Source organism: Pipistrellus hanaki (genome assembly GCF_964339955.1).
Source record: "Pipistrellus hanaki genome assembly, chromosome: 14".
Classification (NCBI taxonomy): Eukaryota; Metazoa; Chordata; class Mammalia; order Chiroptera; family Vespertilionidae; genus Pipistrellus; species Pipistrellus hanaki.
Genome location: NC_140516.1, coordinates 28,689,632 through 28,712,310, shown reverse-complemented (window position 1 = coordinate 28,712,310; position 22,679 = coordinate 28,689,632). Strand labels below are relative to the sequence as shown.

General features: G+C 38.5%; 1 protein-coding gene and 1 long non-coding RNA gene across 5 annotated transcripts in view; one reads left to right on the top strand and one right to left on the bottom strand.

Annotated features, from left to right (window-relative positions):
* PRKG1 (protein kinase cGMP-dependent 1) overlaps positions 1-22,679 on the top strand; it is a 1,113,305-nt gene that overhangs the window by 835,320 nt on the left and 255,306 nt on the right. For both annotated transcript variants that reach the window (XM_084903443.1, XM_084903442.1), the window contains one exon: positions 5,956-6,019. In XM_084903443.1, coding sequence (XP_084759569.1) covers positions 5,956-6,019 — 64 coding nt within the window. The remainder of the gene's footprint in view (positions 1-5,955; positions 6,020-22,679) is intronic.
* Positions 717-22,679, bottom strand: part of LOC311632253 — a 580,642-nt gene continuing 558,679 nt past the window's right edge. For all 3 annotated transcript variants that reach the window (XR_014796739.1, XR_014796740.1, XR_014796741.1), the window contains one exon: positions 717-1,370. This is a non-coding gene — a long non-coding RNA (uncharacterized lncRNA). The remainder of the gene's footprint in view (positions 1,371-22,679) is intronic.

Sequence of the window (22,679 nt, the reverse complement as noted above, 5' to 3'; positions counted from 1 at the left end):
GCAGGGCCTGGCTTGCTTTGGTTGAAGTCTACAAAAATAATCAGCCTCACAGAGATACGTAGTTGGAAAAGGGAGACATATATTAGGTCTAGTAATAATTAATGTCGTTTTCTAATACTTTTTTAAAATCGAATTTATTTAAACAATACAACAAAATTTAATCAACAATATAGTTGCCGTTGTTTTCTACTACTTGTGCCCAACGCTCAGGAAGCATTTTAATCCCTCTGTTGTAAAATTCTTGTGATTTTGAAGCAAAAAATTCAGTCAATGCATTTTTGAGGCATTCTTCATTATTAAATTTTTTTCCAAGAAGAAAGTTTTGCAAAGAACGAAACAAATGGTAATCGGAAGGGGCAATATCAGGAGAATATGCAGGTTGAGGGAGAACTTCCCATTCCAACTGGCGCAGTTTTTCAGCAGTGATTCTTGCAGTATGCGGTCGTGCGTTATCGTGGTGAAGAATTACGCCCTTCCGATTAATCAGCGCGGGTTCTTTTTCTCTTAAAGCTTGGGCTAACCTTTCCAATTGGGCACTATACACTGCACTTGTAATGGTTTGGTTAGATGGTAAAAGTTCATAATGAAGAATTCCTTTAAAATTCCACCAAACACACAACATCACTTTTTTCGCATGCAAGTCAGGTTTTGGAGTGGGCTGCGGAGCCTCATTTTTGTCCAACCATTGAGGCCGCCTTTTCAAATTAACACCCATTCTTCATCTCCGGTAACAATTTGCTCTAAAAACGGCAAACGGTTTTGACGAGAGAGGAGCGAACTGCAAATTGTGACTCTTTGATTACAGTTGTTGTCGGTCAACTCATGAGGAACCCATTTTCCAAACTTTTGGACTTTGCCAAGTGCACGCAATTGATTGGAAATTGTTTTTTGTGAACAATTTAAAGTTGTCGCAAGCTCTTGTTGGGTAATTTGAGGATTTTGCACCAAAAGAGCTTGAAGATCTTCTTGATCAAAATTGGACACACGGCCTCGACCACTCTTGTCATCTAAAGAAAAATTTCCCTCGCGAAATTTCTCAAACCAACGCTGGCATTTTCTGGCGCTAACTGCATCTTGACCAAGAGCACTACAGATGTTTTTTGCAGCCTCACTTGCTTTTCTTCGTAATTGGAACTCGTAAAGCATGCAGTGCCGAATATGCTCTTCATCCGCCATCTTCTTAGCCCTCGTTTTGCAACAAAAACCAAACCAAACACAAACTTTTTCAAGCAAAACTTGTTAATTGCACTTCACACGTTCTGTAGATACCACGTGTTTGAAGGTTATGTCAATACAAGTCAACGCCAAGCAAGATTTTAAACGAATGTTTAAAAACGACATTAATTATTACTAGACCCGATATTAATGTCCTCTGCAGGTAACTGTGGACACTTGTCTTTGATACTCCTACAAAGCTCAACAAATAGTAATTTATTAAAAGTTAGTTGCATTGGAGGATCAGAAATCATATCAACGAACTTTTCATACTTCATTACACTGAAATCCATTGATCCATCTTGCACTTTGAGTAGATCTTTCCCCATGCATGATTTCAATACATCATGCATTGGGCATCTGCAAAGTACTGGTTCACTGAATTTCAAAAAGCTCTCATTTGTTAATATCAATATATCACCAAATGATCTTATCCGACAGTCTTCAAGTATTGAGAAGCTGTTAAGCCCAGAGATATAATTTTTCAGAAGTTTTAATACTAATTTGAAAGTTCAAGTTCTATTACTGGCAACAAATACTGGCTGTGGTTTTCCTTGAAGTGACAAGCTCACTTTTTTTTTTTTTTTTAAACAAAACAGTCTGCTGGATACTCAAGTCTGCTTAACCAAAGTTTGTTGGTTGTTGCCAAGTAAAAATGACATTCCATGAGCAAAGTGGTTAAGTCAACTTGCAGCTCCAACTAAAGTCCTTTTCCTGAGACAAGCATCGTACTTCAGTGGGCAGAAGATGCACTTTACATGGACTTGCCATTTGTCCCATACTATGGAAAACATCCATACTCAAGGGTTGAAACAAGAAAATAATTTTTACTGCTTCATTCAAAGCATTTTCAATTAAAATTGTTGTTTTATGTTGCTGTATGTGGTGATGCTGAACAGGACAACGAGTGCAGTTGGGTGTTACTGCCTTACTTTGTACTGAGGGGCCACCTTTGCTCTTGCATGGTCAGTGTCAATGTCAATTGACTTGTTTCAGGGTAAACTGTAAGATTTGAAAAGTTGTTCTGTAGTGAATAGCTCAGTACCACGTGTGTTTATTGCTAAGAATTTCTATAAAAATTACCTTCTTTGGTCATTAGTTGGTTCAGATACCAGGTGAAGACGAGGGAAACAGCAAGTCCAGCCACGAGTATAGATGGATTCATTTGTAAGTCATAAGTACAATTCCACAGGCAAGATCTCAACTTGTCTCTGTGTTTGCAGTTTCATGTTGGATCCAGTAAGGTGTTATATCTTTGGAAGGAGGCAGTGCAGCAATATTTTTTCACTGGCTTCACCCAGCAGACATTCGGTAGAGTCCGCTCTACAGAGCTTTAGTAGTCTCAGCCATCGTGTGGTATTCTCCAGTCACTGAAGTGTGGAAGTTCATCCTGCAAAATGCTTCCCTTAGTCTTCCATTTCTGATTTGAAAAGCTCCATCAAAAATATTTTGGGTTTCAAAAAGTCTATCATCTCTACATTTAACAACTCAATATTCTCTTCTTGAAACTTTGAGTAATTAGGCTCCAAGTGATATTGCAACCGGCATGATAATATTATTGTTTAAATATCCTGTTGACAATACAGTAAATTATTATCATCCATAATGCTGAGGGAATGATAATGATAGGTTTTGCCATATTTATATCTCTTATCTCCAGTGTCTCCAATTTCTTTGCACTAGATTGTCTCCCCTCTCACCCCTCCCCCCCATGAGTCAGAAAACTCTCTGCTGTGGCAGGAGCATATCTTATGATCTTTCCCTTTCAAGTAAATTACCCTTAAAAAGAAGAAAAATCAAACTTTGTATTAAGTTTTTAATATTGATAATTCTTATAAATTTCTAAATTTGTAAGTCTTAGATAAAATTTAAAAAGTTAAAAATGTTTTTGAAAAGATATAAAACTATTATTGCAATGCAAGGTATCCAGGTATTTTAAATTATTGTTTCCCTCTTAGGCAGAAGGAACACTTCAGAAGTTCAAAAGAATGATTTATTGAATGATAATAAGGTTACAGAGATTATAGTAGGTATATGATAATTCATAGAAGCACAAAGTACTGAAATGGTACTGAGTTAATTTCTATAAATAGTATACATATGGGAAATCTAATACTACCTTTAAAAATTCAACAAAGCACAAGAACATAGAAGTACACATGCATTAGCCATCAAAGCAGTGATGTCATATAGTCTCTGGGGGATTCTGCTGTACACATGAGAAAGAAGAGTGAAAAGGGCAAATGACAGCTCAGACTACGTGCTTTGACTTGGGCCCCCATGAATGGGTCTCGGGGAATCCTGGGCTCCCAGAACACATTCTGAGCACTGTTGCTGAGGTAATGATATTCTATAAGAGGCCTATTTTCTTATTGTGTGTTTGTTTTTCAACTATCTGGCTGTAATAAAATTCTTTGCACTTGCATTTCCCCACCCCCCAGTTAGTTTTTATGTTCATACACAAGGTTACCAGAAATAAAATTACTAAGACAAATTCAAAATGTGGGGCATCCGAAAAGACAGCTGTCTCAGATCTCTTCCAAAAGTGAATGTAATAACTGGGGTGGGGGGAGGTAGGAGGATTGTGTAGAATAAAAGACTAGAGAAACATAACAGCCTGAAAGAAGCGGTGTGTGTATTTTTATGGAAACTAGCTTGAAAGTTAAATAAATACATTTTTGAACAATAGGCAATTTTTGAATATGGGATTGGATGGGCAGTTGAACAGGCATGAGTAGAGCAGGGATGCTAGACCAGATATGGAAAATCACTCAAGGTGGAAAGCAAAGACAACCTTAGGGCAACCTTTCCCAGAACTCAACTGAGGTTGCTGGACAGGTCTAATCACCCCTAACGTTCTGGTGCTGATTCTCTAACAGAACAGCTATGAGACAATATTTTGAAATTGTAGTTATTTTTTCTTATGTATGATGTTGGTTCGTAGTTACTTCTTTAGGGACATGTTATTTTTAGGATATGTATGCTGAAGTATTAGGGGCAACATTTGATAATGACTGTAAAGCACATCTAGAAAAAGAGAAGGATTGAAGGTAGATAAAGCCAAGATGGCACAATGTTAACTACAATTTCAGGTGGTGGGGATACAGGTGATTTTTGAACTATTCTGCCTTTTATTTGATATTTTTCTTTTCTTCAGTTTTTATTCTTTAAAAAATGTTTATATTTATTGTTGCAAGTATTACAGATGTCTCCCTTCTTTCCCCCATTGATCATTCAACCCTGCTTCCATACCCTCAGGCCTTCACACACTGCTGTCATTTTCATAGTAAAAGTTGGTTAACAAATGAAGTCACTGAGTTATGTTATTAGTATTATTAATTCATTTCAAAATTATTCCATAAAAGAAGGTAGCACTGTTCTGAAAGTTACATGAGGCATTTCTAAATACTTTCACTGTAAAGTGCATAGCTCAGTAAGTGATTAGCTTCACAGTTCTTCAGATGGAAATTTCCATCCTTCTGAGTGGTGTGACCTAAGATAAGTTTCTAAGATCCCGGTGGTCTTAACTGTAAAATGGATGAAAATAACAATGGTTATTTGATAAGGCTGTTGCAAGAATAAATTTATATTATCTAAAATACCCTCAGTCTAGTGCCTGTATGATTCTAATCATGCCAGAAGTATTCTGTAAGTCAAATATAATAATACAGATGTACATGCACTCATTTGGAGCCCCTCCCCCCCTTATTTAAGCATTGAGGTAGGATTAAATGAGAATTTAGTTCCACATCCCAGTTAGATTTTCCAGTAGAGTTTTAGGAATTACATATACTAAAGAGTATTTTTTAAGCCATTACTATTTCACATATAAAAGAAGTTTTGTTGGTTTGTGTATTCACCATCACACAATATTTTTATTTATTGGTCAAAGAGGGGAAAATAAGAGAAGAGGGTGAGAAGAGAATTAACTTTTTTTCAGTGTCTGCTATGAGTCTGGCTCTTCTCTCCATTCTGTCTGATCTGATCCTTTCAACTGTGCTAGGAAGCATTCCCACATCCATGCTTTCATCACTGTATTCAACACATGCTTACAACTTGTTATTCACGAATCACTAAAAATACAGGGGTTGAACAAGACAGAGAGTGCTCCTGTTTTTGTGGTATCTTAATTTGATCAGGGAAGACAGCCAGTAACAAATATCTGATTATCTAATATGGTTTTAGGAAGATATAAAAGACATTATCATTATCATGGGAGAACCTAATCTGGCTGTTGGAAGCTTCCAACATTGTTGATGAATGCTTGCTGGTCTCATATATCGTGTGTGTGTGTGTGTGTGTGTGTGTGTGTGTGTGTGTGTGTGTGTGTAAGGGGGGGGGTGTGGAGCAATGGGGACAGAGAACCTAAAGAGGGAGATGGAACTAAAAGGAATGTGGTGACGGCAGGCTACTAAGGGAGAGGATGTGTTTTCCCTATTATAGCTGGGACACTGACGGTCATACAGATAAAATACAACTGGGATTTGAACTTGGTACTGTCTAAACCCCAAGTTCTTTCTCAGGAAATAGACCTTTTCTTGTTAGTCATCAAACTATGCTTAAGTTATTGCTTTGGCCTACATCTGCAAACTCTTTGTCATGAAGGTTTTTGCATGTTCATTGAGATACACTGCTGTATGTGTGGGTTTTTTGGTGTGTGTGTGCATATGTGTGTGTGTGTTTTTTAAATGAAAGTAAGTCACTGTTCATGCCTTCAGATTCATCTGTTTTGTTTTTCAGTGTTCCCACATTCCAGAGCCTTCCTGAAGAGATCCTCAGTAAACTTGCTGACGTCCTTGAAGAGGTAATTGTTTTTAACACTTGAACTTTCCCCATGGGACCTAGCCCATTAGAGCTTTGCAATGATGAGTTACAAACTGCAGGAAGACCTTTTAAATTTTTTATAGCTCTATATTCAGCTTCAATAAAAAGCAGCTTAGCGCATCTGACATTTATTCATAGTCAGAAATGTGCAAACCAGCTATAGAGGGGGAAAAACTTGATTGTAGCAAATGTAATGTCAGTTTGACTTCCAATAATGGGAGCTGGCATATTTCCATCTCATGTCAGTCCACATGAAGCAAGAGTGTAGTCAATCACCACTCTGAAGTTTCAGAGGAGCAGATTTACAAGGGGAATTAATTGTTGAGTGTATATTTTATTTGCACATGAGTATATTTTGCACACATTGTTGTGTGCCTGAAAGTGGAAGTGTCACTTTTGCTTTTTCCCTGGAACTATGAAACTTGAAAAATGTTGAAGCAGGAGACAGAGGGGTGTGACACAGGCAGCATCCTGAGGATAAGGTCTCTGGTGCCCAAAGACACAGGGGAGAAGAGTGTCTGGACACCTGTGCAGCTGGGTGCTTGGAGAAAACCTGTTCTGGTATCTTCTGTTTCCTTGGTGATCTAGAAAGTAAGGTCATCCCAACTAAGAATGGGGATTGAGTAGAGAGGTATGAGAGGTTTGAGGAAAGAGGAAAAATGAAAGAGGGAATGGACTGGGAAAGCACAGCATGATTGTGAGACACCCTTCATGCTCCACTTGATGTGTGCAATCCCAAATCTAAGCTGAACAGGCCAGGGAGAGCCTACTTAAGGCTTGCAGTAGGAGAGAGAGAAAACTCCACTGTGCTGGAATGAAAGGTAGGAGGATTCTTAAGGACTGAGGTGAGCTGGTGGAAAAGTACTGGGAGAGGAGGTTGGGCAATGTGAGTAGGTTATCTGTGTTTGCTAATTAGCCTTTGTGGAAGTGAGACTCCCACCATCCCCCAGAGAGTGTCTCCTTCTGTGATGACTAGAGAGAGCTGCTAGGTCCTTTAGAAAGACTTTTCTGGGCTGTAAAACTGGCAAAGGCTGAGAAAAGCTTTGCATTTGATAGAGGCAGGTTGGGTGTTTAGAGTTGCAAACTTTCTCAAGTAAACGCTCTAAGAAAAGGAAGACCTGAAACCTAGAGTTTGGGAGAAGGTGTCTCAAGTTTACTCAAGGTGTGTGTGTGTGTGTGTGTGTGTGTGTGTGTGTGTGTGTGTGTCTGTGTGTGTATGTGTTCAGTCCCATTTGTTTGCCTAAAGTCAGGTTCCAAGCAAGCAGAGAATTGGATGTAACCAGGATTGTTGTGTGTGTGTGTGTGTGTGTGTTTTGCCAAGAAGAGATGAGGGGTTGAGTGGTTGAGTGGTTGAGGGGTTACGGGAGGAGGTTGAGGGTGCATGTGAAGAAAAGATTATGATTGACCTTGGAATTTAAACTGGGCCAGGAGAAGAGGAGCCTTGGAAGGGGCAAGGCCAGTGAGAGGTTGTAGGACCATTGGATTTGGCCTCATGACGTTGAAGAAGTCTTGGAGTTGTGCTGCAATCAAAGTGAACTGGAAAGATACCGCCAGTGTTTTTGTCTCCAGCTTAATTATATCAGTAAATCTATAATCTGTAGAACTTCAAAGGTTCACATATACAAAGTCTCAGTTTGAGGCTTGTCAGGGTGAGCTTCCCTAGGATGTATTGGCCTCCCTCATATCGGAACTCAAAGTAAGGCAGAATTCACATTTGATTCCTACATGCAACTATAAAAAATTCATGAAAAGAAATACTGGTTGTATTTCTTTTGGAATGGTCCGACCATTGTACCTGAAACTGCTGTAAATGGAAAATTGCTTCTCCTAGCTGCTTTGTTTTTTGTTTTTCATGTTGAATACACTGAAAAATTTTCCAGTTACCTTTTTCTTTTTTAACAAACAAAACAAACTACAAGTTTATTAGTCCAAATCAAGGTCATAAAAAAAGCCATGAAATCCTTTAATCATTTTCTTTCTTTTCCACAACGGTGAGAGCATTGTCTATGTTTTGCAAAACAATAACCATAGCTCTATAATTCTGAGCAAAGAAATGTTTTAGTGTTTTATGTCAGATTTTCTAATCATTAGATGCCTTTAGTTGATGTTTGGATTTTGTGAGCCACAGCACTGTCTATACCAACACCCCATGAGAATAGAAACAGATGATTAAGTGGCCACACGTTTGTTTGGAGGATATGAAAATGAACTAAATAGACAAAATATGAAGTAGATAAGCATACTACCCAAATGCATGAAAGTGTTCAACTCAAGTTGAATAAACAAGCACAGTGAGAAAGTAGATTTAATTATGTATCAGATAGCATGAAGCAAATTTGGAAGAGCAAAAGCAATACCAGTGTCACAAAACATTAAAGGGAATGGCTTTGCATGATAATTGGGCTGTCGTTCTTTCTACCACCATCCATGTGAAGATGAAAGAATCCCAGATTATTGTGAAAGGCAAGCAGTACTCTTCCTGCGCTCAAGGAAGGAGTTTGCAGCCTTGCTTGCTCAACAAATATTTATGGAGCACCTGCCATGTGCCAACAATTGCTCCAAGCTCTGGGGATCCAGGGTCTTGCTGTCCCAAAGCATATGCTTCCTGGAGGACACAGAGGAGTTTGTAAGGAAAACACCACCCAGTGATGAGGCCACTCTGTATTGTGCTACTAATGGAGACCTGTTTATGCTGGATCTAAATGCGGATATAGGATCCCATGTGTACCACGCAGAGGGAAGAGCAGGCATAAGGCCCTGAACTAGGAATGAGGTTGCTGTCCTTAGGGAAGAGAAAGAAGGTTTATGGAGGGGGGGTGGGGGGAAGATGGTAGAATGAGACTATCAGAGGAAAGTAGACAAGGCCAGAGGGCAGAAGGCTTTGCTGGTCATATGGAGTTTGGTTTTTATTGTAAATGCAGTGGGAAGATGTGGAGGGATTTACTGGTAAAGTTGGCATAATCAAAGCTATGTTTTAATGATGTGTCTGGCTATTGTGAGAAAAATGGATTATAGAGGGACAGACCAATTAGAAAGCTACAGCGGAATAACTCAGGCGAAGATGGATGGTTTATATGTAGATCTACTTTATTATTGATTATTTAATTCCTTTTTCTCATTATAAATACTTCTAACAAAAAATGAATAAAAGAGACAGGGGAGGCAGGGACTGAGAGAAATAAAGTATAACTAGGTAGAAAGAGGAATGAACATAATGTTATTGATATAATAAATTGATGTAGGAGGGTGCATGTGACTAGAGGAAAAATGTATGATACTTGGGCATTCTATTCTGTAGCTGAAAAAGAAGCTTGTCAATGAGTCATTGCTGGCAGTGTCCACCCCAGCCCCTACCTGTGCCCCTCTATAATTTCTAGCATGAATGTATTCATTTGTGTGCTACTCCCTATCTATAATAATAAAAGCATAATATGCTAATTATACCGGAAGTTCTTCTGGACTACCTTCCGGACAAAGCTGGGGCTGCTAGGGAAACTTGGGTCCTGGGTTTTTGCAGGCAGCTGGGGGTTGGGGAGGAAGGCCGGGGCCCGGGTACTGGGTCCCAGGTACCAGAGGAAAGCATGAATTTCTTGCATTGGGCCTCTAGTTATAAGTTATAAAACAGGAAATAATATATTTATTTTGAGTGTAACAATTTAATGCCATTTTCTCCTTTTTCTTTATATCACAAAGTAGATACTATATTCCTTTGTATATAGACTCTCTCATGCCCTTTTCAGGAACATATAAAGAGTTCTCCCTAGTTCCTTTGAAAAGTGTGTATACATGTAGATATAAAGAGGGTCTGGGTGAAAGGCTTATTTAGGTGAAGCACAGTGTCCAAAGGTTTTCCTAGGTTGTGTTTTGCAAGACACATTAAAATAATTACTTGATTCTCTAAACATTTACCTTTATTGTCACTGTAGTATGATGTTATCTCATGTCTGCTCAAGTCTGAATAAATATTAGAAATCATGTTAGAGCTGCTGAATTTGGTTTGCTAGAGAATCCATTTTACAGTTTGTAAAATAAATTATTGAAGACATTTTAGGTACATGTAGAGAACAGCAAATTTTGACTTTACAAACTGGTTTCATTAACCTCTAAACCAGTGATTCCCAAAGTGGTCTATATCGACCCCCAGGGGTCTATGACAACCTGCAAGGGGTCTACGTCAGCGAAAAAAAAATTTGGGGGTCCATGAAATGAAAATGGGGGTCCACGATAGTGGATCTCAACATACACTGATAGTACCTATTTACTTACATCATATTATCTTATAATATAAAAACATATAAATTATTTATAAAAGTACCTATGAAGTAAAAAATTTATTATATATGTTTATAAAATTGTGTAAGTTGTAGGATAAAAACCTGCACATAATGATATATCAGTATCATCTTGTTACAAGCATACGCGCAGTAAACATTCTTGCCAATTTTTGTCTCAAAGCTTCGCGAACTTGCACCGACTTGTTCAATTTGTCACTCTATTAATATGAATGTGAGAAAAATACGTTCATTCGTTTCCTGAATCTTGAATAGGAAAGTGCTGAGAAAATATTTTAAAAAAATATAAACTGGTAGTTTATCATACAAATTATAGTGAATCAGTGTTATTTTGTTTGAGAATGCCGGAGAAAAGTAGGTACATTATTTTTTATTAAATTTTAACACTAAACTTCACTACAGTTAGAAATTTACAAAAAAATCAATATCAGGTAAGTAGGGGTTCTACCCAAAACCAAAAAACATGGCAAGGGGTCTACGGCACAAACAAGTTTGGGAACCTCTGCTCTAAACCATCCTTTGTATTATAATAAAATATGTATTTAAATTAATCAAATATTGGGTCTATTTTTAGGGTCTATAATGTATCCAGGATCAATGAAAAACAAACAAAAAAGCACAAAACTGTGAGATTATAAGATAAGATCTAATCTCTTCTTTCTTAATAAACACACCTTCCTTCTTCCTTTATGTACACAGGATTAGTCACTATTCTTGAATTACACCTTTCAAATGGATGGAATAACCCCTAGCCAATCTCCATCTGAGAAATAGCTCCCTTTAATGATTACCCAAGCACAATGAGAAAAAGTCACTGTGAATAACGTCGGTCTAATATGTCTCCAAATATTAGGACTGTGTTAACATCTTTTAAGAAACTGAAAGTAAAAACATTTTCTCATAGACAAATGAGAAGAGGAACAGAAATTAATCTAAACAAGTCATGTCACGAAGAGTGCTTGGGAATTAATTTGGGTAGGGGGTTATGCTTCACCAACAAGGGTGAAAAGGTTTAGGTAACGCAAGGAAAACTACTTCATTGAAAAATGCAAGATTGAAGAATAAATAAAATCAACAGATTCATTTTTCACCACTTGGCATAGCATATTTTTCTTTTATGTGAATAGAAGTGGGGTATGGGTTTAGATTTAAATCTTCTGACGTTTAAGTGGAAAATAAGCCATATAGAAACACTTCTTTTCTTATATTGAAATATATTTCATGTCCAATTTTCTCATTAAAACATAGGATTTGATTGTTTTAGAGTTGAAAAACAAACCCTCTTAATTTCACCAGCTTTTAAAGAGCTCTCTACCTATGGGTCTGCAGCTTTGTATGATTGGATCTTAGACACATTTAAGCCTAAATAATGTCTAGTTTGTGTTTCTCAGTGGTGCATTTACTTATATTATTGTTTATTGGATATTTAAACCATTATGGCCCTGACAAGGACTTAGATCACATTGCTCAGACTTCTTGAATTTTTGAGAAGGACATGATGAAAATAGAAAAAATAGAAATAGAAAAATAGAAAAAAGACAAAGATAGGAAACATTTTTCAACTCACTATTGCTTGCTAATATGGTAGAAAGCAAATATCACATGATATAGTCCAGGGCCATCATTGGCGAAGGAGAGTAATGTAACAGGTACGCCTCCTTTCTGCAAGGTCCAGCGGGGCTGATGAAATATTTCATTGCTTTGGGAGTGCAGCTGTTCTTTGGGGATTCCATATTCATGGTTACCCTTCCCAGATCCCTTTGCATCCTCTCTAACTGCAAACAGGGGAAACGCCCTGCATTTGATTGAGTTATTGGAGTTGTTTTTGCCATTTGTTTATGCCTGGAGACTTAAGGAAAGAAACTGATGGAGTAGACAAGAACATTATTAGTTTTCTGTGAAATCTGTTATTATTAAACTTTTTCTTCCCTTCCTTTAGATTTTGTTCTTGCCAGTCAAAGCCACTCTGGAGGGAATCCAAAGAATCTTATGTTCTTTCTCAATTGCTTTACTCTGAATTTGAAATTTAACTGTCTGTTTAGATTTCTCTGATTTGTTTGGGGTCTTCCCTTCTATGGGACCAATGGCTGCTTTTGAAAGGGTAAGAATATGAAGTGGGCATGTGAACCTATGTGTGTGTATGTTGTGCACTGTGAAGAGATTAAAAAGTAAAGACAAATTCTCAATTTCTTATTAGTAGTTTTATATCCTATTTTATTATAGAAGTAAATATGAAATGGGAGAACATATTTGCAAATCATGTAAGCAATAAGGGGCTTGCCTTAGGGTTCTCCAGAAAAACAGAACCAATAGGGTGTGTGAGTGTGTGTGTGTTGAGAGAGAGAGAGTGAGAGAGAAAGAGAGAGATATTAACTGAATGATTGATCTTAAGAAATTGGTTCATATAATGATGGTAACTGGCAATTTAAAAATCTACAAAATTGTCTAAGTAGGCTGGAGACCACAGTAGAGCTGGTTTTGTAGTTCAAGTCCAGTGGTTGTCTTCTGGTGGTATTCCTTTTTCCTCAAGATAAGTCTGTCTTTGTTTTGTTTTATTTTATTTTATACTATTTTATTTTTATTTATTTTAAAATTACAGTTTATATACAATATTCTATTAGTTTTAGGTATATAAAACCACGATTGGACATTTATATATTGTACAGAATGATCACCCTGATAAATCCATTACCATCAGTAGATAAATTGATAAAGAACTGGTGCTTATATTGTACAATGGAATATGACTCAGTCATAAGAAATAATGAAGTCTTGCCATATGCAACCACATGGATAGACCCAAAGGGTATTACACTAAATATGTCAGAGAGAGAAAGACAAATGTCCACTGATTTAAACATTAATCTCATGCACAACATTAACTTCACAGAAAAATCTAAAATAAAGTTTAACTGAGTATCTAGGTATCATGGCCAACTAAGTGGACACATAAAATTAACCATCATAGGATATAGAATATATAAAGAACACTTACAACTCAATAATGAAAAGGTAAGCAGTTTAGTTTTAAAATAAATGACTTGAATAGACATTTTTCCCAAAAAAGAAATGCAAACGTCCAATAAATAATGCAAAGATGCTTAATATTAATAGTTACTAGGAAAGCAAAAATTCAAGCCATGGTGACATACCACCTCATACTCACTAGGATGGCTAGAATAAGAAAAGACAGGTAATAACAAATGTAGGCAAGGATGTGGAGTAATTACCACTCTTGAATATTGCTGGGGAGGGGGGTTACAAAGTGGTTCAGATCCTTTAAAAACTGTTTGGCAATTCCTCAAAATGTGAAATAGAGGACTACTCCTAGGTGTTTGCCCAAGAGAAATGAAACCATGTGCCTGCACAAAAACTTGTTCAAAAATGTGTATTGCTGTGTTACTCATAATAGCCCCAAATTAGAAACAGATCAAATACCCATCAACTGGTGAATAGATAAACAAAGGGTGGTACACTCACACAGTGGAGGCCTACCTGACAATCATCCAGTCCCAACTGCCAGTAGTGTAGAGACTGAGAAACTGCTGTAGTTCACAGATGTGATACCATTAGGAAACTTTGCTGAAAGTGTGAAGAAAATAAAATAGGATAATATGGTAGAGAGCGCCAGGGACTGGTGGACTACTTTTTAGCATGGGTAGTTGGAACGTTATCTATGAAGGGGTGACTTTAAGTTAACTTAGGATGTGATGGATACTTCATTGCATTGATTTGATGTTTAAACAGTATTGGCTTTTTGGCTTCTGCCTAACTAATATTCTGTGTAATTATATTCTCAACTAGAACCATTATAGTTCTGAGCCTCAATCATTTTCACTTCTTTCTCTCTAGGGAGTTTCTTCTCCTCTATCTCCTAGATTAATTTAGTTATCATTATGTGGAAGAAATAAGTGCTTGTTCATTGCTTTAGTGAAGATCTGCCTCTTTAAATCATAGTTTCTTTGAAAGCAAGAACTATCTGGTATTTTTTTTTTTTCTCTCCGAGTACCTGTAAGCAGTTGATAAAAACCATGCTAATACCTTCTGGTTATTAAGGCTCACTCTGTGCCAGGCTAAAGGCTTCTGTTTAATACCATCCAAGGTAAATACTTTTATTCTTCCCAATTTACATCTGGGGGAACTGAGGCTCTGGTAATACAGCTAAATAAATGGGGACGTATTTTACCCCACCCATTCTGTCCCCGGAACCAGCACCTGTCACTGCCAGGCTGCATTGCATCTTAGAAATTTGTGGGATAAATTTAAAAACAAAAACAAAACCAAAAATATTATTTTCCCCACCCCTACTCTTTCTTCCAAATAGGCACTTCCTTCTGAAAATGTTTACTTGGTCCCCTTTTTTCCCCCTGGGAGTGTTTATAATTTATGACAGGAATCCATTTTATGCTATCTGCAAGCTCCAAAACGAGACATTTCTAGTCCTTTTAGCAACAGAATGTGTATGCTTTGCTCAGTGCTGCCTACAATTCATTAAAATGTATGCACTCGGCAAATAGGAAGCCAATCTGTAATAAATCAGCTCTCTAGAAAGCATTCATAGAAAGTGCTTGAAATGCTTGCAACATAAGAATTTATAAACCTGCTCGGCACTTGCAATTTGCTGTCGTTTATGAGGTTTGGAAACAAACAGCAAATTTGCACAGAACTATGAATTACTGGCCTGCCTTCACATATGTGTGAGATCCCATTTGCAAAGCGCCATTTGATGGTATTGGAGATGATCATGATGAGCCCTGAATTCCTTTGACAGAGCACAGTGATAAACACCTGGTCTGAAGAAGACGAAGTCCTCTGGTAAAAGGAAAGCATGGCTGAAGATTGGCAACTCTTTATTTTGTAACCTGAGGCATGGCTGCCAAAATCCCTAGGTCAGGGGCTTGTACAGAGTAGGCATCTGAGACGTAAGTCAGTGAAGAACAGAAGCCCACTTGCGCTTGCAGCACACAAGTAAGAAGCTACAGTTGAGAAAACCAGGTGGGCGTCCAGTTTCAGTCACAAAATGCAAAGCTTGTCTGTGATGGAGAGAGTCAGCAACCAGCTTGGAGCAGGGGGCCTTAGGTTCCATGTCTCCCCAGAGTGGGAGGACACATGCCTTTAGAAATCCACAGGAAGACAGCCTCCCAGCCCCAGCAGAGCAGGAATCCCACTGTTTCTCAGGGCAGTGGCTGCAAGGCTGTTTCCTGAATGATAAGGCTCAGAAGCAGGGCAGGCAAGTATTTCTGGCTTGAACATTCATCAGCTGTCAGTCAATGTTAATGAGGAGGGACCTGTGACCTGCCAAGGCTTTCATGAGGCAGCAGCCCTATGAGAGAGGATTCCTCTGGTTAGCACGCATCCTGTGCGCTCGCTTAATTATGCTGAGGTCTGCGAGCTTCTCTGAGACCCCTGGGAAGAGCCACCATTCTCTTTTATGACTTACAGCTAGAAGTTATTATTTTAATAAAGGTAACAAGGTGTGTCTTGTAAATAGGCCTTTAGTGTAACATCATTCTGCCTTTCTGCTTGGCTTTGGATGGTGTTGTGCAAATCAGTTTACATTTCCAGGAATCGTTAATACAATATGAGAGCAGTGGGCTGTCCCTGACTCTTCTCGCCTCTTCCAAACATGTTTTTTAATAACAAATCTTTTTTTTTTTTTTTTTTTTAATTTGCTCAGGCTAACTATGCATTATTGTATTCCTGTTTTTTCCTTCATTCCTTTCTTCAGTTTGTTTTCCCCCTAATTCCTTTGCCCCTGTGTTCCTTGGACTGTGCTTGTTTCCCAATTTCCTGTAGGTACCTCACAGGTAGGATGTATCTCAGCTTCTATTCCAATTTCCATCAGGGAAAGGGTTTGCATGAGAATTATGCCTGACACTTACTACATAACCACTACATATTTGTTGAATGAATAGTCTGAGTCATTTTTTAATAGGTATATGCTACATGGTGATTCAGTGAATGAAACACAATGCTTTGGTTTCGCATTTGGATGCTACCACCACAAACTGAATGCAAATAAGTCAAGGATAAGGGAGCAGGCATTCTGCAAAACAAGAGGCCATGCCTGCTCTCTGAAAATGTATTACAGAGGTTTCTGGTAGAGGATCCCAAGGACTCAAAATTGAGGGGGAGGCAAAGTCAATGTGGGAGCCAAGGACTGGAGGATCATATGGAAGGAATAAGGTTTATGCAAGTCTATAATCTCTCTTGTCTTTTTTATCTGTCCCAGGGAGACATAACAAAAACCAAACCTTTGAGGAAATATGCTAAAGAAGAAGAAAAATCTTGTAAAACTGACTTTCCAAATAACTTTCCTGGGCAGAGAGTTGAACTGTTGTCAATTACCCTGTTTCATGAGCAGATAACTGCCTCTAGTAGCCACCTTCCGAATTTCCTCCACTTGCAATTTAATACTTGTCTTGGAACATGGGGACAAACTACATTTTGTTTTCTTCTATTGCATGTGACTTTTAGCATCATTTATTCTAGAGGTTTTGTTTTCTCCATTGTATGTTTTGGCTCCTTTGTCAAAAATTATCTGCCCATATACATGTGGTTTTATTTCCGGGTTGTCAATTCTATTTCATTGTTCTGTGTGTCATTTCTCTGCCAGTGCCATGCTGTTTTGATTGTCATTGCTCTGTAGCATAGTTTGAAGTCAAGTACTGTGACACCTCCAGCTACATTCTTTTTTTCTGAGGATTGCTTTGGCTATTTGGGGTCTTTGGTTGTGCCATACAAATCTGGTGATTTATTTTTGTTTCTTTTTTTTTTTAAAAATGTCATTGCTGCTGAAAACCAAGATCAAAAGTAATTAATATCAATGGGAGAAGTCCAGTCAGAAGGCTGAACTGGGCTCTTTGAATATTCACAGGGTGAATATTTGCATTTTATTACCTACTGCTGACTCAATGGCCTAAAGGAAACTCCCCCAACCTGATAATCTTACTGTTTACTAAACATTACCATTGATATGTCTGTTTGCTTTCCTAAAAGGCAATTGTGTATTCTAGTAAATAAAAGCAGATGGGAACAGATACTCAGTGGAACTTGGCTACTACAGCTAAGTTTCCCTGGCTCCCCCCATAATTTCCAAATTTATATTCCTTGCCTTGTGTATCAATTTGCCCACAGCTCTTTCTCCAAGCCTTTGAACCCAAGGCCACACTGGCTGTGGCTTCACAAATTGCAATTTTGAAGGGGATTGCATTAAGTCTTTGTATTGCTTTGGGTAATATGGACATTTTAACATTGATGTCACTCCATGCACATAGAATATCTTTCCATTTTATCGTGTCTTTTTCAGGGTCTTTTAATAATACATTGTGTTTTTCAGTATATAGGCTCTTCATATCCTTTGTTAAGTTTATTCTTAGATATTTTATTCTTTTTGTTGCAATTGCAAGGGAATTGTTCTTATTTTAAAATTTCGAGTTTAATTCCACTGTAGCCTAAATACGTATTTTGTACGCTGGCTAAACTTCTGAATTTGTTAAGGTATGCTTTATATCCTGAATCTGGTATAGCTTAGTGAATGTTTAATGTGAGCTTGAGAAAAATGTACATTCTATTGTTGTTGGGTAAATTATTTAGTAAATGTCAGTTGATCCAGTTGATTGATGGTGCAATTCAGTTGAACTGAATTTCTGACGGTTGGATCTGTCAGTTACTAATATAGGAATATTGAAGGCTCCAATTATATTAGTAGATTCATTTCTTTCTCCTTGCAAATCTATCCATTTTTGCTTCATGTATTTTGACACTTTATTACTAGGCATATACATATTAAGGATCATTATGTCTTCTCAGATAATTGATGTTTTTATCACTTGTTATGTGCTTCTTTAGTTATATTTTTTTTCTGATTCTTTTTTTTAAATATTTTTTATTAAATTATTATCTGCGTACATATTTTAACATTGCCCCCCCCCCCCGCCCGTGCTTCTTTAGTTTTAAATAATTTTTCTTGTTTTGAAGTTCAGTTCACCTGAAATTAATATACCCACTCCAGCTTCTTTTGAGTATTGTTAGCACTGTATGTCATTTTCCATCCCTTAATTTTTAATCTATCAACAAGTGAATCTAAAATTCAAATAAATAGGAAATCTGATGAACAGAACAGACTTGTGAGTGTATAGTAGAATCAGCGGCAAGGAAAGGGAGCGGACTGACGATTCTCAGGGGGAAGCAAGTATGGTGGGCTACAGAAAGACATTGGACAAAGAGCTTACACCTATGGACAAGGACAGTGCGGGGTAGGTGGCGGGGGCGGCAAGGGCCTGGGTTGGGTGGGAACCAGGTGGAGGGGAGCTGTGGGGGGAAAAAAGAGGAACATCTGTAATAATCTGAACAATAAAGATTTAAAAAATGGTGACAGTACTTTTGCTCTTTCTTCTGTCTTTAGGGCGAGAACCTGTTAGAGTTCCAGGGGGTAAAACTCAGGAACATGTAAGGAATTCTCCTCTCCCACATGACCAGGCCTCCTAGTCCCAAGCTAGTCCACCCTGAGCCTCCAGCAATTCGTCGGTGAGAAGTTAAAGTGTTCTTACTGGCATTGGATCTAGCTGGGGGCTACTGCTCCCCTTGGTACCTGTGCATCTCTGTTCCCTTGTCCGTCTCTGCGGTTTTCAGGGCAACACTTGGCCCCATGGCCTCACCTTTCTGATGAATATAAGAAAAATTATTGATTCCTAGTTCAGCTTCTTTTCTTGTGAAGATGAGAGTGAGATTTCCAAGCCCTTTAGATGTCAGACTAGAAACCGCTGATTTAAATATTAAATGTAATATCCACATAATGGACAGCATAACGCATAGCACAAAACAAGAATATATTGTTACTCTGGGGAGGGAGGGGATGTGTGGGAGGGAGGGAGGGGGGCAAAAAAAAATCAACAAAATATATTAAAAAAATAATAAAAAAAATAAAAAGAAAAAAATAAAAAGAAATAAATAAAAAGAAATATTCCTAGAAAAAAAAAAGAATATATTGTTAGCTATTACTGTTATGCATTGTTCATTCCATCAAAATGTTTCCTAATAATTTAATAACATAATACATATAATATACATTAGTATATCCCCCATCTGAACATATTTAAAAAGTATTTCTGTGCAAAATAAAAGATTTGGGGAAGAAACTTACAATGGTCAGAAATATGCAGCAGCCAGAATTACAGGATGACACTGGCATAAAGGACAAATCTGAATTGAAAGCTGGGCTAGAGAACCTGTCACAGGAGTGGATGAGCAGGAGGGACATGAGGGGAGACAGCAGAAATTCAGCTCAGAGGGGTATGAGTTTGGACATAGAAAAGGTAATGAAGAGGATAATAGCTTCTTTCAGTGTGTGACCCATAGCAGGATTGATGCAGCCAGCTTGGTCTTTCGTATTCAGAGCTGGTGCTTATGATGGGGATTGCTATTTGCGCCAAGAGATGCCGTTGAACAGTTTATTCCAAGAAAGGCTGCCCTTTGGTTCACAGCTGTCACTACTGTTTAGAGCTAAGCTGTCATAGATGTGTGGCCTGCCCAACCTCTTTGCCCAGACAGAGCCTCCTCATCCCTGATTACCGTAGGTTTACTTGCTCTGTGTGATGCTGAGTTTCCCAAACTTTCAGACTTGCCACTGTGTTTGCAAAGCCCCAGCTAAAGGGTCCGTCTGTCCTGCCTTCTGGTCATAGCAGTTCATCATAGCCTGACTGCTCAGAGCCTATTTTCCCTGGATATTTCTTGCCTCACATAAGAGTTGGTGGTCCCATGCCAATACCGGTTTGGCTCAGTGGATAGAGCGTCAGCCTGTGGACTGAAGGGTCCCAGGTTCGATTCTGATTAAGGGCATGTATCTTGGTTGTGGGCACATCCCCAGTACGGGCAACTGATTGATGTTTCTCTCACATCAATGTTTCTAACTCTCTATCTCTCTTCCTTCCTCTCTGTAAAAAATCAATAAAAATATATATGTTTTTTAACAAAAGAGTTAGTGGTCCCACCCTCCCCTCACTGAGTATCACTTCTAGAAGTGTTCTTGCTTCCAGGACCTCATAGTCAACAACCTTATCTCACCTTTTACTGTTAATAATGGTTTGTACTTTCATCTGTTGACATCACTTCAGAAAAACCATTGTATATGTATAAACTAGACAGGGTCATTTAACAGCCCCCAAGAAGGGCAGACCCTAACTGCACTATGAACTTGCAATCTGTACTAGACCTTTACTCCAGCATTAGTTTCTGAAATAGACCAGGTCATACATCTCACTTGGGGCTGTTGCTTAAAATGCAGATATCTGGACACCTCAGAAATGCTCAAATAAATTTAGGGGAGGAGGCCAGCCAGAAACCTGTACTTTATTTTATTTGGAATCTGTTTTTCATTGTGGTAAAATATATATGACATAAACTTTTAACATCTTAACCATTTAAAGTGCATAGTTCAGAGTCATCAAGTACATTCGCATTGCCTTTGCAATAATCACCATTATTAATTTCTAGAACTTTTTCATTGTCTCAAACAGGAACTCAGTACCAGTTAAATGATAACTCCCACTCTTTCCTGAGCCTCTGGTAACCTTTATTCCATTTTCTGTCCCTATGAAGTTGCCTAGTCTTGGTTCCTCATATCAGAAGAATAATACAATATCTCTCCTTTTGTGACTGGCTTATTATGCTTAGCATAGTATCTTAAAGATTCATCTATGTCGTGGCAGGTGTCCAAATTTTATTTTCCTTTGTAGCTGAGTGTATCAGAATTTCATTCCATTGTATGGCTGAATAATGTTCCAGTCTGCGATGTGTGGCCTGCCCAACCTCTTTGCCCTTTTGTCTATCCATTTCTTTTGGTTCCTGGATCCAATCTAATTCATGTGGAGGAGGGTTTCCAATGCCACCATTCTTGAGATGCTAGCTGGCTCAGTCCTGACACTGTGAAACCAGAGGTAGCATCAGATTCTAGAGGTCAAGGGCTGAGTCCTATAGGACTGCCCACACCCCCTCCCCAGTAACCTTTGCTTCTGACTGACTGGCTGTACATGGGGGTTCGCACAACCCCCTACTTGGATTTCAGATGTCAGTCACAAGTTCAGGCTGTTGCCTGTACTTCTGAATGGTTGGCTGTAAATCAGTTTCCCTCAAGTTCCTCCTCAGATTTGATGAATTTGCTAGAGCAACTCACAGAATTCAGAGAAACATTCCACTCACTAGGTCTCTGTGGAACCCTGTATTTTAAATAGCTATAAGGTATAAGTTGGTAGCATAGACAACGCACACATACATACACATGCAGTCACACACACACACACACACACACACACACATTCATTTATGTGCTCTAGATCCCCAATTTATGTAGTGAAGGAAATGGACCCTTATGAACGTGGGCAGCTAAATCCAGAACCAGACACCCCATCTCGGTGGCCCTTCCCAGGCCCCTCCTCCTATGTGCAGGGCTGCTGGTGCACTTGAGGCAGGTGACACTTGTCCTTGTACAATCTGGCTTCTATTCTAATTTGAGAAGATGTTGCCTTACAATTCAAGCATTTCCATTTAAGACAAGGATCAGCAAACTGCCCACTAACTGTTTTTGTAGGGCCCATGAGCTAAGACGAGTGTTTGTAATCTTAAGTGGCTAAAACAAAATCAGGAGAGGAACCACACTTCATGCCATATGAAAAGTCAAATGTAAGTTTGACTGGAAGCCAAACTTTCTTTACTTTTTGTCTAAAACAGCTTTTGTGCTTCAGTCAGAGCTGAGTAGTTACGATAGAGACCATGTGGCTCTCAAAGGCCTGGAATAGTCACAATGCGGGCTTTTACAGAAGAAATTGCACAACTCTTGATTTAAGGGGATGTTGTACTCTTCTGTTTTGTGAACCAAGTACTTCCTCAACCGGGTGGCATCCTTACCTGGCAGGAAGTGGAGCCAGTTCCACATGGTCCTGAACATTCTCCTGCCTCTTGCTGTCTAGGGTCCTGGAAAGAGTTCCTCACATTGAACTCCAGTCTGATCTGTAGATTCTCTGACCTGGATGTTCTGACACTGAGTTTGCCAAACCACAGTCACAATCCATTCACCCCACCACAGCCTGGGTGACTCATATGGCCTGGGGGATTTAGGAAACACCACCAATTCCAACTTTGTCATTTCGTATATGAAACGATGGACTTACTTGCCAAGAAGTTGTCCTTTGCTAAGGGTGTTTATAGCTGATTATGAAGCGATGGACAAGACATTATTTCTCTGGACTCCTGTCTGGTCACTATATCATGTGCTTTAAGAGAACACTGAGTAGACACTGTCTTTTAGGCATAAGAGTTCCTGACAACATTGAGGAAACATTTCATTTTTTC